This window comes from Aythya fuligula, chromosome 2 (assembly GCF_009819795.1).
Source record: "Aythya fuligula isolate bAytFul2 chromosome 2, bAytFul2.pri, whole genome shotgun sequence".
Taxonomy (NCBI): Eukaryota; Metazoa; Chordata; class Aves; order Anseriformes; family Anatidae; genus Aythya; species Aythya fuligula.
Window position 1 is genome coordinate 70,863,362 of NC_045560.1, and position 15,200 is coordinate 70,878,561.

The following is a 15,200-nucleotide window of genomic DNA, read 5'->3' on the forward strand; positions in this document are numbered from 1 at the left end:
AAGACCAAATTGACAAATATTCTCTTGAATTACCTTTATCAATTCAACTACAGAACGTACCTAGTTTGAAGATTATTAACTTTTTCCAGTTGTTTTTGTGTTTTCCATTAGGTGGAGAGAGTGGACTTTTCTATTGAATTTATTTATTCAGCCAGTGATTACGTTTGGATTTTTTTTTTTCACTTAATGCAAACACAAAGTTCTATCAGGAACATGACTACTCTGGGGATTTAATTTTTGTCTTTTTGTGATGAAAAGAAAAGAAAAAGTTATGTGATTGACATAAACCACATCTGTAAGCAGATAAATACTAAATGCAAAATAAATTCAAGACTTATAAGACAGCCAACTGTAATGACTCTTAAATGCTACTCAATATAGATTATTTTAATTAAAGGAACACAGGAAATGGGTACATTTCAAGTGGACTAGCTGTTGGAAGAGGAGTAATTCTCAAATGCCCAATGTGAAACAAGAATGCATTATGAGTCAAAGCAGTAGGTCAAACAGGTGTTCAAAGAAAAACATTTTTCAAAGGAGATATCATTGTCAAGAGCAATCCAGCACAGATTTAATCTGGGAAAAGAAGAGCAGTAAAATGTAATGTTTGTTTTTTTTTTTCTCCTCTCAAACATTCATGATAGTTCTTTGTGTCTCAATAATAAAAGAAACAGGATTTTTTTTTTTTTTTTTACAGAAATGTCCATCAGTTTTATGTGACTTAAAAATGCTTAACATTGCAAATTGCTTATTGTCATTTTGTCTTTCTATAGGTCTTAATTACTACCTAACCTCTTGTCAGAATGCTTGTGGTTATTTTTCCCCAGTCTTAGCATAGCTTAGCATTACACAGAGAATGCATATACATGCAAGGAAAAATGAATTGCTGAAAGAAAATAAATGTATGAATGAATAAATAAATAAATATATATTTTTTTCTCTTGGCATTTCTGGTCCTGATTTCAAGGTGGAGTCCCTCCAAAATGCTCACTTAAATGGACTTTTTTCCACCAAAGGTGGTCCTTTTGGGACCCAGGAGTTGGACTTGATGATCCTTTCAGTTTCTTTCCAACTTGGGATATTCTATGAATCTATGATTTTTCTACCTTTTTACTGTTCTGAATATTTCTTGTTTTTAATAGTATTGGGTATACTTAACCGAGTAACAGGTATTGTAACTTTTATTGCCCCACAGTGTGCTAAGGCCAAGGATTTCTGATACTGCACGGCTTTGTTTGAGAGAGGGTCATTAAAAACACACCCTGACATCAAGGTCTAGGCTTGAATCAATGTTTATTTATTTATTTATTTATGTTCTGGAGGAGGTGCTTCCTGCCTCTGACAGACTCCATATGACGGCTGTTATCTGTGCACCACCTTCACAGTGCTGGCATTTTACAGGGGGCATCTGACAACTGGAACGCAGCTCCCCCAGTGTATTTAAAAGCTGTAAGGGAAGGTTCACGCAAATCCTTTCACTTCGCGTGACGGCAAGCCTTTACTTGGCACTTTTTTGGGAGGGGAGGAAGCCCCACTCAGCCCGTGAGGGACGGATTCCCAGCATGGCCCCCTCCTCCCTCACGGGGCCGCGGCCATCTTGGCGGCCGGGCGCTCCGCATGACGCCGCTCCAGCGGCGCCCGCCCCGAAGATGGCGGCGGCCGGGGCGGGAGTGGTGGCGAAGCGGGGCCGGGGCTCGGGCGGGCGGTGGCGGCCGCTGTAGGCGGGCGGTGGGGTTGCGGGCGGCCCCGCGGCCATGAACGGCGGGCGGGCGGCCGCCTCCTGCCCTCCGCGGGGCTCCGGGGCGCCCGGAAGGTGAGGGGGGGGCGGCCGATGGCGGCGGGGAGGGAGGGGCGTGAGGGCGCGGGGAAGGGGAGGCTGTGTGGCGGCTGCGAGCTGGGCGCGGAAGGGCTTAAATAAAGTCTTTTGTTGAAGGATAAAGGGCTTTTAAGTGAAGAGGGCAATTTGGAAATAGCTCGGGTGCTGTTACCACGTTATTCTGGACTTTGTTCCCCCCTTTGAGATAATATAAGTGATCTCTGAATGCTCAGAGCATAAGTTAACTATTCAAATATCGCAACTTTTTTAAAACGTGTGCTTTTGTTCCGCGATGAGAAATTGACGTGTGTCCGCATTCTCCAAAGCCAGGGTAGCTTCCAGGGGTGGATGGCAGAGCCTCGCAGCCGTGCAGCCGGGGCGGAGCAGCCGCAGGTGGCGAGGCGCGGCGGGGGAGCTGCGGTGTCTCCTGGTGAGCCCGGCCCAGCAAACGCAGCTGCCGAGCAGAAAGGGCGATCTGCAGCGGAAAGGAGGAGAGAATGTGTACGCAGAAGCACTGGGGGACCTGAGGAGATGAGTAGGACTACATCGCTTGCAGCAGAGGAGGATGCTTCAAGAAATTGTGAAATGTATTTACCTGCGTATTGTAATCCTTCAGCGATGGAGATATCTCTGGACAGGTGAGGATTTTTTTAATATGGAATCTTTTTGCCATAAAAAAAAAAAAAAAGGAATTATGAAATTTTGCTAAGAAATGCACTTTCACAGATTCCAATGAGTTGGTGCCTTACAAGAAATAAGGCTGAAGTCAAAGATGTATGTTTATCCCAAACTTATTTCATTCTAATTTTTTCATTCAATTGTTCTTTTCCATCTGTTATTTTCACTATTGTCAAATATCGTGATGATTAATGGGAAAGGGTTTAGTTCCCGTGTTCTTGGTTCCACGGGTTTGCTTACCTGAATAATCACTAGGCTAGAACGATGCAAAGATGTGCGCCCTTCTCTGAAATGAAAGTGTCTGTGCAGATGGATTGCACCTCTTAGCTACCTTGATTTCATAACAGCTCAGATAAATTGCAGTGCTTTGTTTATGCTGGGTGTTAGCTGTCAAGTAAACTGCTAATGTTATGTTATCAACTCCCAGAAAGAAAACAGTAACATCTGCAGGAGGAAATATCACACTGCTAATTTTACATCAAACTTCTTTGACCTCAGTTGACCAAGATGACCACTATTTTCTCTTAGTAATCTAAATTTCTATTCAATAAATTCTATTCAAGGCTGTATCCCAAAGCAATGCTCCCCCCCCAGTCCCACTGGATCCCTTCTAGAAGCAGGCTTGTGCTCAGAGGATGAGGCTGCTGTGTTATAGTTTAAATATTTCATACTGCATTTAGCCTGTATATAAGCTGTGCTAGGGATCACTCTTGTTGCTGGGTAACAAGTTCTTATTTTTTAATTTGTATTTACAAGGTAATCAAGTATTCTTGAAACTCTTCACAAGCATTGTTGGCCCTGAATTTCTGGTTAGAAATGAGATCTGGTGTAGAAATTAAGGTTTGTCCAATACCACACTGTTACAAGGATAAAGACTTTGGATATGTATCTCTGAGACTTCTCAGCAGATAGTGGTCTCTAATGAGGGACTAAATCTATTGTTTCTGTTTTTAAGTTATAGTTTTTTAGTATTGTTACACATCAGATTTCAAGCAGCTATTTGAGCGTCCAGGAGACCCAGTTTGAAAGTTGAAGGTTGGAAATTTGAGTAAAAACTAAACTGCACCTTCACAGGACTGCACTGTAGGTGACAGTTTCCTGGTATCAACCTGTATTTGTCTTTATGTTGAACATTTGTCTTGTTCTCAAGGGAAATATATGCAAATGGGATAGGAATGTTACTTTTTTTTTTCCCTTCATAAGAAAGCTAATTTGGAAATAAAGAAATGCAGAGCCATGATTTACCAATGTATTATTTAAAATTTAATGAGAGTAACTTACCACCTGGCTACACACAGCCTGTCCTTGTGGTTTTCCTAACTGCTTGTCCTCCTTCCGTTGTGTAAGATGAGGCAGGGTCACTGCCTTTATTTCTTTTTTGTCTTTTGCAGGCAAACTGGGGTTTTGAGTAACATGTTAGAAATCACCAGTAGTAGTGGGCATCGAATAATAATCTTACACTTTTTTTGCACATGTACTTTCTTCAAAATACAAGCTTTCAATATAACCTTCTCCTGTTAGTGGTAAGTCTAAATGAATTAGTGATATGTTTGGTGATATACTTTTTTCCAAGTATTTTAGCTGTGAAGAAACTTATTTTCAAAAGTTTATTAGGTGTTATTATTGTCCAATCAAGTTTAGAGGAGTGTGTGACTTAGTGTCTTTTTTTCTTGAATGCTGCATGAGCCTCCATTCCTTACAGTCATGGTCACACCTCAGATTTGAGATCTCTTCTTGATAACACTGGATTGTGCACAGAAACGATGTGCTTTCAGGTCATCTTTTCCTCCTTTGTGGTTGTAACTTGAGTTCTGAATATGTGCATATAGTTTCACATGGAGACTCTTAACTCTTAAGGCAGCATGCTTCGACCAAAAAGCAAAAGCTTATATTATGGCAGAAACGTTTGTCTGGTTGTGAATTTTATTTCAAGTTGGTACCATTCAAACCAGCTGAAGATACCTGGCTGCTGTTTATCGTGATGTTCTGATGCCTAATAACGAGCAGAATATGCAAGCCCCTGTGGAATAGAGATATAAAGCTCTTGTGGGTAATATATTTTTAGTTGCATGCACAGGTTGCTGTATTTGTGTATACAGATTAATAAGGCATTTTGGCTTTTATTGTTTGCTAACTTGTAAAAAGTACAATTATAAAGGGGCTTTAGCACTCTTGTCATCTCCATAGAACCAGCAGAAGAGGAATTCCAATAGTTTCGTTACTACTGTTGGTGTCATAAATAAGAGTCTTATGCAAATGTGTAAGAAGGAAATCAAATGAAATTGATATAGTACTTGGAGAAAGACGTAAGTGTTTGCCTGTGGTGATAAAGAGGGGTGAGTTACAGCAAGATTTGTGCTGTTATGTGATGTACGTGTCAATTTTATTGTAGTGAGGAGGACATGTATCGCGATGCAGAAGAAATAGAGAGAGAGAAAATGCTACTTGGTTGCAAGACAAGTTCTTCAGGTATGTTTGAACTTTGTGTGGTGTTTCAATTACAGCATTACAATTAACTAACACTAATTTGTAACGATTCAAGACCTTCATTTCCAATGATTTTTGTGCACGAATGTCTGTGCAATAGAAGTTACTTATTGTGACTGATTACATTGTACACTTTTAATTCACAAAAAGATCACTTTTACGGAAATCTAGTTGTTCTTTGCATATTTTTTCTTTGTTTCTATTGTTACTTTACGAGAGAATGTGAATCCATTGGAAAGTGCTGATACAGCCTATGCTATGACTGTTGTGTTTAAGAATTACTGATTTATAGATATTATAGAAGCATCTGTTGCTGGGCACCCCTGATAACCTTACTCCTATTTGTTTTGGAGCAAAGGCTGTTGGGATTCCAAGAAAACCATATTTTTTTCTTCCCAGTATGTTCAGAAAGACCTGTTGTCTTTCTGCCTTATAGCTTCTGAAAGAAGAGGAGAAACTTTGGCTGAACATTTTTTCTCTGATTTCTCTGCTAAGATAATGAAGAGTACCTTATTAATTTCTCTCTTTGTCAGTTAATATTTTTGGAAGACAGGAGCAGAGTGTTCTCTGTTTTGTTGAACTAAGTCCTTATTTTTGTTCACTTGTCATTCTCGGAGCAAACGGCTTTTTTTTCTGGCTACAATACTAATAGCTACGTAGTAGTTATATGTTATGCTGCCAGTCTCTTTGTGCACCAAGGTGACTTTAAAGGGATAGCATGTATTTAGAAGTGCAAGTCATATTGCTTTTTCTATCTTGTTCTGTTTCACAGATCTCCTCAGTGTAATCTTGCATATTCTATATTGACAGAATATAAACCAAGTGTTGCACCCGAAATGGATATCATGGAGTATTGCAGAAAAGAATGGAGAGGAAATACACCAGTAGCGAAAAGGATGAGAAAAGTATAAGTTATACTTTCTTATTTTTATTGGGCTTATTGTTTGTATTTCTGTGTTCCATAGATTGTTTCCTCTCCGAAAGACATTTAAAACAGAAAATGCAATAGCAATATTTTTCAATGTCTAGTCATAGAAGTGGCTAACAACTGGAAGATGGTTCATACTTGTTCAAAGTGTATTTTTGGCAAGGATACTCATATTAAAATAAAAACCCTAGACTGTTCTTCGTTACTGTTCTCAACTTAAATTTGGTTTATTGACATGAAATGGTAATCACAAGGACTATTGAGATGGCAGAGCAGCTGGCCAAATTTTTTTGCAGAAGGAAAGTAACTGAAGTAGGTGAATGACTTTGTTTTTAAGATGGGGAGCTGATGAGGATCAGGCTTTTTCTTTTAATTTTTCCTTAATCTTTTTTTCCATAAGTTTTGGACACTTTTAATTTAATTTTGAGCTAGGATGTTATAAAATAAAGAAGACTGGTTTCAGTGTTCTTTTCTTTGTTTGAAAGGGAGTTGGGCGAGGAACTTAGTGGTATGTATGAATTAACTTTGTGTAAATCAAAATATCCATGTGTCATCTTCAAGAGGTTAGTAAGAATAGAGATGTAGAGCTCTGGATCTTAAATGAGCTGTAGAGACACATTAAACTTCAGAATTTGCATTTCAGTGTTGCGCCCTGTTACACATATATGTCTGGGAACAGCAGGGAGGGGACAAATGTGCTGAGACATGTCAAGCTATTTCAGTATAAACACACATTTTCCCTAAGGCAAAAGCAAGCTACATGTGACATGCGTTGGGTAAAACGGCGTAAACTACTGCTGAAACGTCTTGTAAGCATGCTGTGTTTTTAGGTTTACATTCTCATGTGTGTGTTTGGATTTTATTTGAAACCTAAGTAGCCTAGCTGCCCACATCTCAAGGATGCTTCTGCAGTGTAGTCAAAGAAATGCCACAACCAGTTATCTACTTCAGTTTCATTGGTTTCTTGTTTGTTATTCAGCAGAACTATGAAAGTGTTTTTTCAAAGCATAGTTTGATATACAAGCATATGAACTTTCAAAGCATATCATTTTCATTTGGATGTTCCTACTCTAATACATTTTATGATACCAGTGCCTTGAAATATCTTGGTACCTTGAAATGTTTTATTGATGCTTTCATGTTATTTGGATTTTGTGTTTTCCTAGGGATATGAAGCAGTTGCTCAGAAATTTGCATCAATAAGGAGAGTACGTGGTGATAACTATTGTGCTCTCAGAGCAACTCTGTTCCAGGCACTAAGTCAATCTACTCAGCTACCAACCTGGCTGCAGAGTGAGGATTTTACTAAGGTATGTGTCAAACAGATCAGACAGTAGGGGTTGTTGGTTCTAGCCTGTTGGATAAATTTAACGTTTTATTTCCCTGTTACATGCTCACTCCTTAATATTGCTTAAACTAAAAAGTGGTAGTGTTCAGTTGTGTTGTAAATTTATAGCAATAGCTTCAACCTGGAATTGAGTCCAGGTCAACATAGTTTCCAAGGTATAATGAATGAATGTTATTATGCTGACTGTAATGTAACTTGCCTGTCTTTATTTTGATTTCTTCTTAGTGCATATAATATGGCAGTGAAAGGTTTTCCCTAAAACACCTGGCAGTAAAAAAATTACAGAGAACTTATTCTAAGCACATCTGGAAAAATATCTTTTTAAAATTGCCGTCTATTTTTGTGTGCCATAGATGTTTTCTTTAGAAATTGGGTTAACAAATTGGATGCTGCAGGCTTTTCAGAATGCGTGCAACCTGTGTCTTAAATGTTAGTTAACGTACGTATGTGAGCAACTCCAATCTGACATGAAGAATAGTCCTTCTGGAGCACTGATGGATAAACCCAGTGTGTTTTGTTAAGACTAGAAGAAAAATATTCTAAAAATTGTCTTGTGTCAACAAAGTCTGTTGGTGCTAATTGAATATGGAAGAAATACGTAAGAAGCTGCCTATATGAAAGTGGCCTGCTTCAGGGGAGTAAGTTTCCAGTTACCAGGTTGCTGCTAGAAATATAAATGATGAACCTCTGACACACTCGGTTGTAGGCCAGTGTTCAAGATCAAATGGTAATATTCTTATCACCTTTCTGTATAACTCTGTGCCATTTTAAAATTTCTTACTCTGATCATTATCGTTACAAAAACGTCTGTTTAATTACTGGTAAAAATATTTCTGTGAAATGTTTCATACTGCAGCAGTACATTGTAAAAAGTTTTCCACGGCCAGTGTATCCTTCAAGAGGAGCATAAAAGCTCTTAGGTGAGCCGGTGTAGCATGTGAGCAGTACAAAAGGTTGTTCTGAGGCTAAAGTATGATTTTATGCATCAACTAATCATAGAATATCTGAGTTGGAAGGGACCTACAAGGATCCTTAAGTCCAACTCCTGGGTCCCCGAAGGACCACCAAAAATAAATAAATAAATAAAAATCAGACCATGTGTTCAAGAGTGTTGTCCAAAAGCTTCTTGAACTCTGACAGGCTCAGTGCTGTGACCACGTCCCCGGGGAGCCATCTTCAGGTTGTTCTCTTCCTTACAAGAAACTTTGTGTTCCAATTATGTTCCCTGAAAAAAAAACAAAACAAAACACAGTTCTCATGTTCTGGACTACGTAGTTCACGCTTCACAAAGAATTCTGGTTTATCTGGTGGATGTTACCATCTCTTTAACCTCTTCTGCTCTTGGTTCAGGGAAACTTTCAGACACAGTCACTGTTTTCTGCAGTTGGAGTTTAAAAACCAACAAACCTTGAGTAACTTCAGGTGATTTTTTTTTTTTTCCTGTTGCTTATGTATTGGTTAGATGAGGGAACAGTAAGCAGTTGACCAGTATTGTGACCATTATCCAGCCAGTTGTGTTCGGTTGTGGTAATAGCATCACATCTATTCAGGAAAACATAAAACCAATCATTTTAAGCTGAAAAATATATTGTATCATGTCTATACCTATATATTCATGTGTAAGGTGGTATTTCTCTCAAGATTTTTTGACTTAAACTGCCTTTTCTTTTGTCTACTTCCAGCTTCCCGAGAACTTGTTGAGCAAATATGATTGGATCAAGCAGTGGCAGCTAAAACAGAAACTAGGCAGGAAGATGGGAGAAATAAGTGATGAAATAAAAGAATATTTAATGCTACTAAGGAAAAAGGTTGGAAAAGTATTTGTTCGTGGTCACTTGCAAATAAGAAAAATAATTGTGTTGATAGTAGTGCATTACTTAGCCACATTTTGCCCCTTTCCCTGGCCTTCTGAAACTCTGGAATCTATGTAAAACTCTTCAGTTATTCATATTTGAGTGTTTATGCATATTCTCATTTTCAGAGACTTTTAAAGAATATTTTGTAGGCTACATCCAAGCAGGTTGGAATTAAATTTAGTTTTGGATTAACAAGCACAGGTAGCCAAGAAATATACAGCCTCTCTCAGAACAGGGAGGAAAATATGATTAACCTTGTGGATTGAGATAAGAACAAGGAGATCTCTTGTCAGCTGCTGTCATGGGCAAAACAGACTCAGCATGGGGAAAATTAACTTACTGCAATTAACAATTAAAAATGGACTAGAGCAATGAGAACTAAAACCACCTTATTCCTATCCACCTCTTCAACCTTCCAACCTGAGTGGTACAGGGGGGATGGGGGCTGTGGTCAGTCCCTGATGCTTTGTTACCTCCACGGTCCCTCCCTGCCCCTGCTCCCCACAGGGTCCCTCCCATGGATGCCGTCCTTCCACAACTGAGCCTGTGGGGGCTGCCCACAGGCAGCAGCTCTTCAAGCACTGCTCCCACACGGCCCCGTACCACGGGGTGTCCCTCCTGCACAGACCTAGAGGTCTGCAGGGGTTTTTCTCACTCTCTCCTAGCTGCTGTTGCCCAGCAGGATTTTCCCTTTTTTCAACCTGCGCTCCCAGAGGCCCACCCAATGTCGCTCAGTGGCTCAGCTCTGGCAAGCAGCAGGTCCCTTTTGGAGCTGGCTCTGATTTGACATGGGGCAGCTGCTGGGCTCTGCCCACAGAGGCCACCCCTGTAGCTCCCCACGGCCAAAACCTTGCCACATAAACCCAACATGAAAATATGCATTCTGAATAACTGAAATGTAAAGAGTATGAAAAAATGCAGGATCTATGACAGGAAACAAAGAGCCTGTTGCCTTTCTCTTTTGACAATGTATTTTGCCACCTTGTAACAATTTCCAACCTGCCCGTGTTTTGCTCTTGTGAAGGACTAACACATAAACAGACTAACCCAGCTTGACCTTGACAGACCTACAGCTGTGGGAATTCTCTAGGATGTTTTTTAAAAAGGCACAGAGCCTTTTTCAATTAAATTCTGAGTGCGTATGCTCAATATCTGACGATTCACAAGTGGCTTTTTGCAGCTCCTGCACAGTGATGGCTATTGATATGTGTTGTGTTTGTGTGTTTGTTTGTTTTAACAGTGGAAGTATATAAGTGAAATCAAGGGTCCTATTGAGAAGCAAGAAGCATGTGATAAATTGTTTAAAAATGAAGAGGAGGAGTACAGTCTGTATGAAGCTCTGAAGTTTTTGATGCTTAACACAGCCATTGAGTTATACAATGATGATAAAAATGGAAGGAGAGTTCCTGTTTTCTCATGGTTACTGTTTGCACGGGATACATCCAGCAACCCTTGTCAGTTAATGCATAATCACTTGAACCAAATAGGTCACAGCGGAGGCCTCGAACAAGTAAGGAGAGATTGTTTTTACAATGTTATTTTTCTGCTTGGAATTTTCAGTGGTTTAAGAAATTGTCCAGCTTTTGTTAGTCTGATCTTTCATTAGACAAAAAATATAATAGAACTTTTTGCTCGTACAAAAAGTCTGTAAAAGTCTTTTAAATGCTGATTCTTTTGTGCCCAATGACGCTTGGGTAACATCATTCTTTGGAAGTGTGATATTCTATTAATAGTAGCAATTGTCTTAGTCTCTTAATTGTTAATTTAGCTTTTTAAAAATATGATAAAAGCTAACACTCAAGTGATGAAGACCGTGTGCAGTACATAGACATGCTGGTTCTGATAAACTAATGGCTCTAATGCCTCGTATGTTGCAGAAGTGATATGCATATCATGAAAGCACCCCAGAACAAAACCTAGCAGTTAATGAGATGAATAGTCTTAAAGACTGTAGAAACATCCATTTTAAAAATCCACATGATACAGCAATTAAATTCAGTAGCTTAAAAACACTAAGAGCATGGGAGCATTATGTTTGGTTTATGTTTATTGGCTTAAAACTCTGGTAACCCTGTCATAGATGAGACAGGTTGCTACTACTGTTGAATTAGCTGATGACTTGCAAAGATGAAACTGTGGTGACTTTTTCAGCAGTGATGTTTTTGCTGTCCAGTTTGGTCCGTAAGTACTGTTGCGGAATTCTATGCTGACTAAGTATTTCGGTAATATTTGTTGTTGTAAATTGTTATATAGGACAGGGTATGCTTGTCACTGTAGTAGAGAAGATAGAGGAAGAAGCTGGAAAAGTCTTCTGAATTCCCGTTGATATCTACGGGCTTTGTAAGGGCTTTCCATCTGCTGTTTATTGGCTAGAAATTCAGAGTACCCACAGAGAGGGAAAGGGTTGTTGCCTGAAGCCGGTCCTTGTCTGCTTTAGTGACTTAATGGGATGCGTATGCCTATGAGAGACTGTCTTTCCTTCCTGCTCACGGCAGCAGGGAAATGGGATTCTCTGTATAAACCAGTGTTTCCTGAGGACTTGTATCTTACTGTGACAATTTCGCACCTGAAGAGCTCTATGTTAAAGGCACTGTCATAGAGCTATGTATGCAGCAAGTTATGAATGGCTTTAACGATCAAGATACTGAACTCGAGGTGCTCACATACAGGCATTCACGTTTCTCATATTTTAAAATGATATCCAATCAGTATTAGTATTTTTTTATAAGCAGTATCTTGTAAATCCATGTTTGGTTTGACACGCTGTATTTTTGCTTTTTTCCAATGTAGGTGGAAATGTTTCTCCTCGCCTATGCTCTGCAGTACACCATCCAAGTGTATCGGCTGTATAAGTATAGTACGGATGAGTTCATCACACTTTATCCCAATGACCCAGAGGAGGACTGGCCTGTGGTGACTCTCATAACTGAAGATGACAGACACTATAATATTCCAGTCAGAATGTGCCAAGAAACTAAGTTATAAGGAAGAGATTTTTAGCAGACACACCTGTGCTTATTGAGGTTTCTAGTGCTGTTTTGAAACAGGATGATGATGAAATCTGTGTTGTTAAATCTGCAACAACTTGAAACCCTTGTTTTAGAAGTTTACATCTGAACTAAAATATCAAACAGATTCCATTCTAAGAATAAATGAGTAAAAATTTTGGAAGCATGGCTTGCTACCAAAAAAAAAAAAGGTAAAAATATGGAAACGTCTGCAATCTTTTTTTTTTTTTTTATTATATTTTTATTTTATTTTGAAGGGCGTACTCTGAATAGAAATGCAAAAGCTATAGACTTCTTTCTTTTAAGAAGATGCGTGAGGCTTTGTAGTAGGAGATGAGCTGACTTCTGCTCTCTGAAGTAATGAGGAACTTTTCTAGACGCTTAAATTCATCAATAAGCTGACAGTGTCCTGACTGATTTTTGTGGTGCTGCACAGAAGCAATTTGTGTAAAACTTGGGTCTCAGGAAGCAGTATAATTCTTTTGCAGTTGGAATTTTACATCTACCATGGTTTTCATGCCGTAAAAGAGATGCTTATTTAAAGTTTCCTAATGCTTTGGAGTTTTTTCCAGACATGAATATTGCATTTAGAAGCCAGACATTTGTTGCACTGAAAATGAAGAGCTCTTCCATTTTAGCCCCTAGAGAGGATTGTGGCAGTGGGACTTGATGATAAAGCAGTATAGACCCTCTTTGTTAACAGGTGATGAATTCAAAACTGACACAGAATTCTGTCCTTGGTTACAATAGCTGACAGGAGGTGACCACCACATGCCCACTAACTTCCGTGTCTGTTAATGTTACTGTTTCTGTAATGTTAAGCTTTACTGGTGTGGAGGACATAAGGGTTTTAATTCACAAAGGCAGTGCTGTATGTGGAAGTAAACTTACGGTGTGACTTCTCCGCTTGCTGGAGGAGCAGGTAGGAGGTTCTGTGTTTCTGCTTTCTGCTCAAAATTCTTTCAGCTGAAAGAATACAGAATGTGTCATGTGCTGCCATACCTAAAAGTAAATAAATACAACCTTAGCCTTAAAGTGGAAATATGCCCTACAGATGATTCTCGTACTAGAAGTGTGAGGTTGATGAAATGCCAGTTGTACACAGATCACCTGGCTTCTTTTGGAAGGTCTTATATAAAAGGGATAAGATTACAAAAGCTGCTTTTTATTCAACTATTCTGGAGGAACCGATATGCAAAACTTCAAAATCTTCCGGTTCTACTGAAAATTGATGTATTAATTTTTATTTATCGTGAAAGATAATGAGAATGTGTATCCACTGCATTCTAAAATGTTATTTAGGTGCATCTTAATGTGGTCTGTCATGTATTTGGTGTTGGTTGTACTTCGCATTGCAAAGCAACTAGCCTGGTCTGTTCCAGAAAAGTTTCTGGGAGCTACAAGAAAAGCAAAATAAATTTATCTGGCAGTATCTTGTTTGTTTCTTTCATGCCCTGTTTTTTTGTCCTTAGCTTTTTATCTTTGAGTTTTTAATTTTGAAGTCCTCTTTCTGATTATTTACATTTTGAAAGCTGCAGAACGTAGTGATACATGTAATTACAAGTAATTATTGGCTTGCTGCTTGCTTATAGATAGAGGAGGAAAAAAAACCCACAACCTGTTATCCAAGTAACACTGAAGGGGGAAACGAAAGTAGCTTTTCTAACTTAATAAACTGGTAAGATAGTTACACTTCTGATTTAAATAACTGAAATAATCTAAATCTTGGTGTCTTTTAATTGTCACGTTTTTAACATCAAAATTAATCAACTGCACCGTTCTCTGCAAACACATCCTTGTCATACAGCTGGAGCAGTATGATGCGCAAGGCTTTTTAAGAGCTGGATTTGCAGGTGTTATGTACATAAACAATTCACATAGTTGGCCTGAACATTGACCCAAGAACTGCAGGAGCGAGCACAAGGTATGTGTACGCCGTTACACATCTTATGCTGCTCCTGAGGAAATTAGATAACAAACACTAGAAAAGCAGTTGCTTTATATTTTCCATGCATATTTTAGGAATAAATAATACAGTGCTGTCAGTGTGCCGCAGGAAGCAGTCCAGATGATCTTGAGGTTTGCTCTGCTTTGTGTTTTACCGTGGGGACCACTGGCTGTAGACAGAGCTGTACCGAAATGGAGCTGCAGTGTGCAGGACAGCACAGCGGAGGCTTGGTGCAGCTCTGAGGAGCTTGTACTGAAACCAGCCTGATGGTGCCCTGCAGGAGCTCACCCCAGAAGCTGGCTGCCAGGGGAGGTGCAGGCGTGCTCGGTTCAGGACTGTAGCTTCGTGCAGGTTGTTGAGTCAGAACTGACAAAATCCTGGCCAGATTTGTTTCTGCAGGACAGCAACAGCCCTACCGCCAGGTGCTAGTGAAGGAGAGGGAGAGGAAGGGGTCGCTTGTCTCTTACGGGAGTGGCAAATGTGATTAAATAACCCTTTGTAAGTGTTAAAGCAAGCAGGGAGAGGGAGCTCTTGCACCGTGTATCAAGTGCGTAGCTCTGTTCGTGCTGATCCGATGTCCCTAATAGTTGTGTCAGTTGTGCGCGCTCTGCATTTTGTTGTCTCCTGTCTGCAATTGACATTTGTTCCCCCAGTATGCCAGTTGGCAGGACGGGACTGCAAATGTTTTAAGATGACCAAATGTGCTTTATGTATGCTCCCTTTTTTGGTAGTGGTGGAAGTCCACAGGGAACATGTGTTGGAAGCTTGCCCCTCGATGAATAATTGTGCCATGACATCGAATAACAGGCTTTAAGTCAGACAGATGCAAAGAGCATTTCCATTTATAAATTTGTTGAGGAGGAGAATCAAGATAAGTGAAAAGAAAATGTTTCTAACCACAGAGCTAAAAGTGACATGGGGAATGTTTAGCATGGTAGAGGCCTCTTGGAGGAAGGTGATTGTCTAGCCTCTTTTCCCCATGTCCACATCAGTGCTGAAGACTTACCCTTATTTCTGTTCCTGACTTCTGTTCAAGCCAACAGGATGCTAAAAAAGCAACGAACCACATAATGCTTTGAGCCACTGAGGATCTAGGCAGTACTGCCTAAAAACTGTTTTATCAGCGCAGTC

General features: G+C 39.6%; 1 protein-coding gene across 3 annotated transcripts; it reads left to right on the top strand.

Annotated features, from left to right (window-relative positions):
- The first annotated feature begins 1,390 nt into the window (after positions 1–1,390).
- Positions 1,391–13,553, top strand: OTULIN (OTU deubiquitinase with linear linkage specificity). Of its 3 annotated transcripts, none has more exons than XM_032181952.1 (8): positions 1,391–1,449; positions 2,143–2,454; positions 4,887–4,963; positions 5,792–5,886; positions 7,076–7,219; positions 8,940–9,065; positions 10,354–10,623; positions 11,904–13,553. In XM_032181952.1, the coding sequence occupies exons 2-8, from the start codon at positions 2,165–2,167 to the stop codon at positions 12,096–12,098; spliced, it is 1,197 nt and encodes a 398-aa protein (XP_032037843.1). In that variant the 5' UTR covers positions 1,391–1,449; positions 2,143–2,164; the 3' UTR covers positions 12,099–13,553. The 3 variants fall into 3 exon arrangements, with proteins under 3 accessions (XP_032037843.1, XP_032037842.1, XP_032037844.1); XM_032181951.1 differs by lacking the exon at positions 1,391–1,449 and adding an exon at positions 1,754–1,813; XM_032181953.1 differs by lacking the exon at positions 1,391–1,449 and adding an exon at positions 1,762–1,813 and having other exon boundaries at positions 2,147–2,454.
- Positions 13,554–15,200: the final 1,647 nt, after the last annotated feature.

Bases quoted from the DNA above. Each gene is read 5' to 3' on its own strand.
- OTULIN (XM_032181951.1), top strand. From the start codon at position 1,755: ATGAACGGCGGGCGGGCGGCCGCCTCCTGCCCTCCGCGGGGCTCCGGG. The intron at 7,220-8,939 runs GTATGTGTCAAA...GTCTACTTCCAG, and splicing joins AGAGTGAGGATTTTACTAAG to CTTCCCGAGAACTTGTTGAG. The intron at 9,066-10,353 runs GTTGGAAAAGTA...TTGTTTTAACAG, and splicing joins TAATGCTACTAAGGAAAAAG to TGGAAGTATATAAGTGAAAT.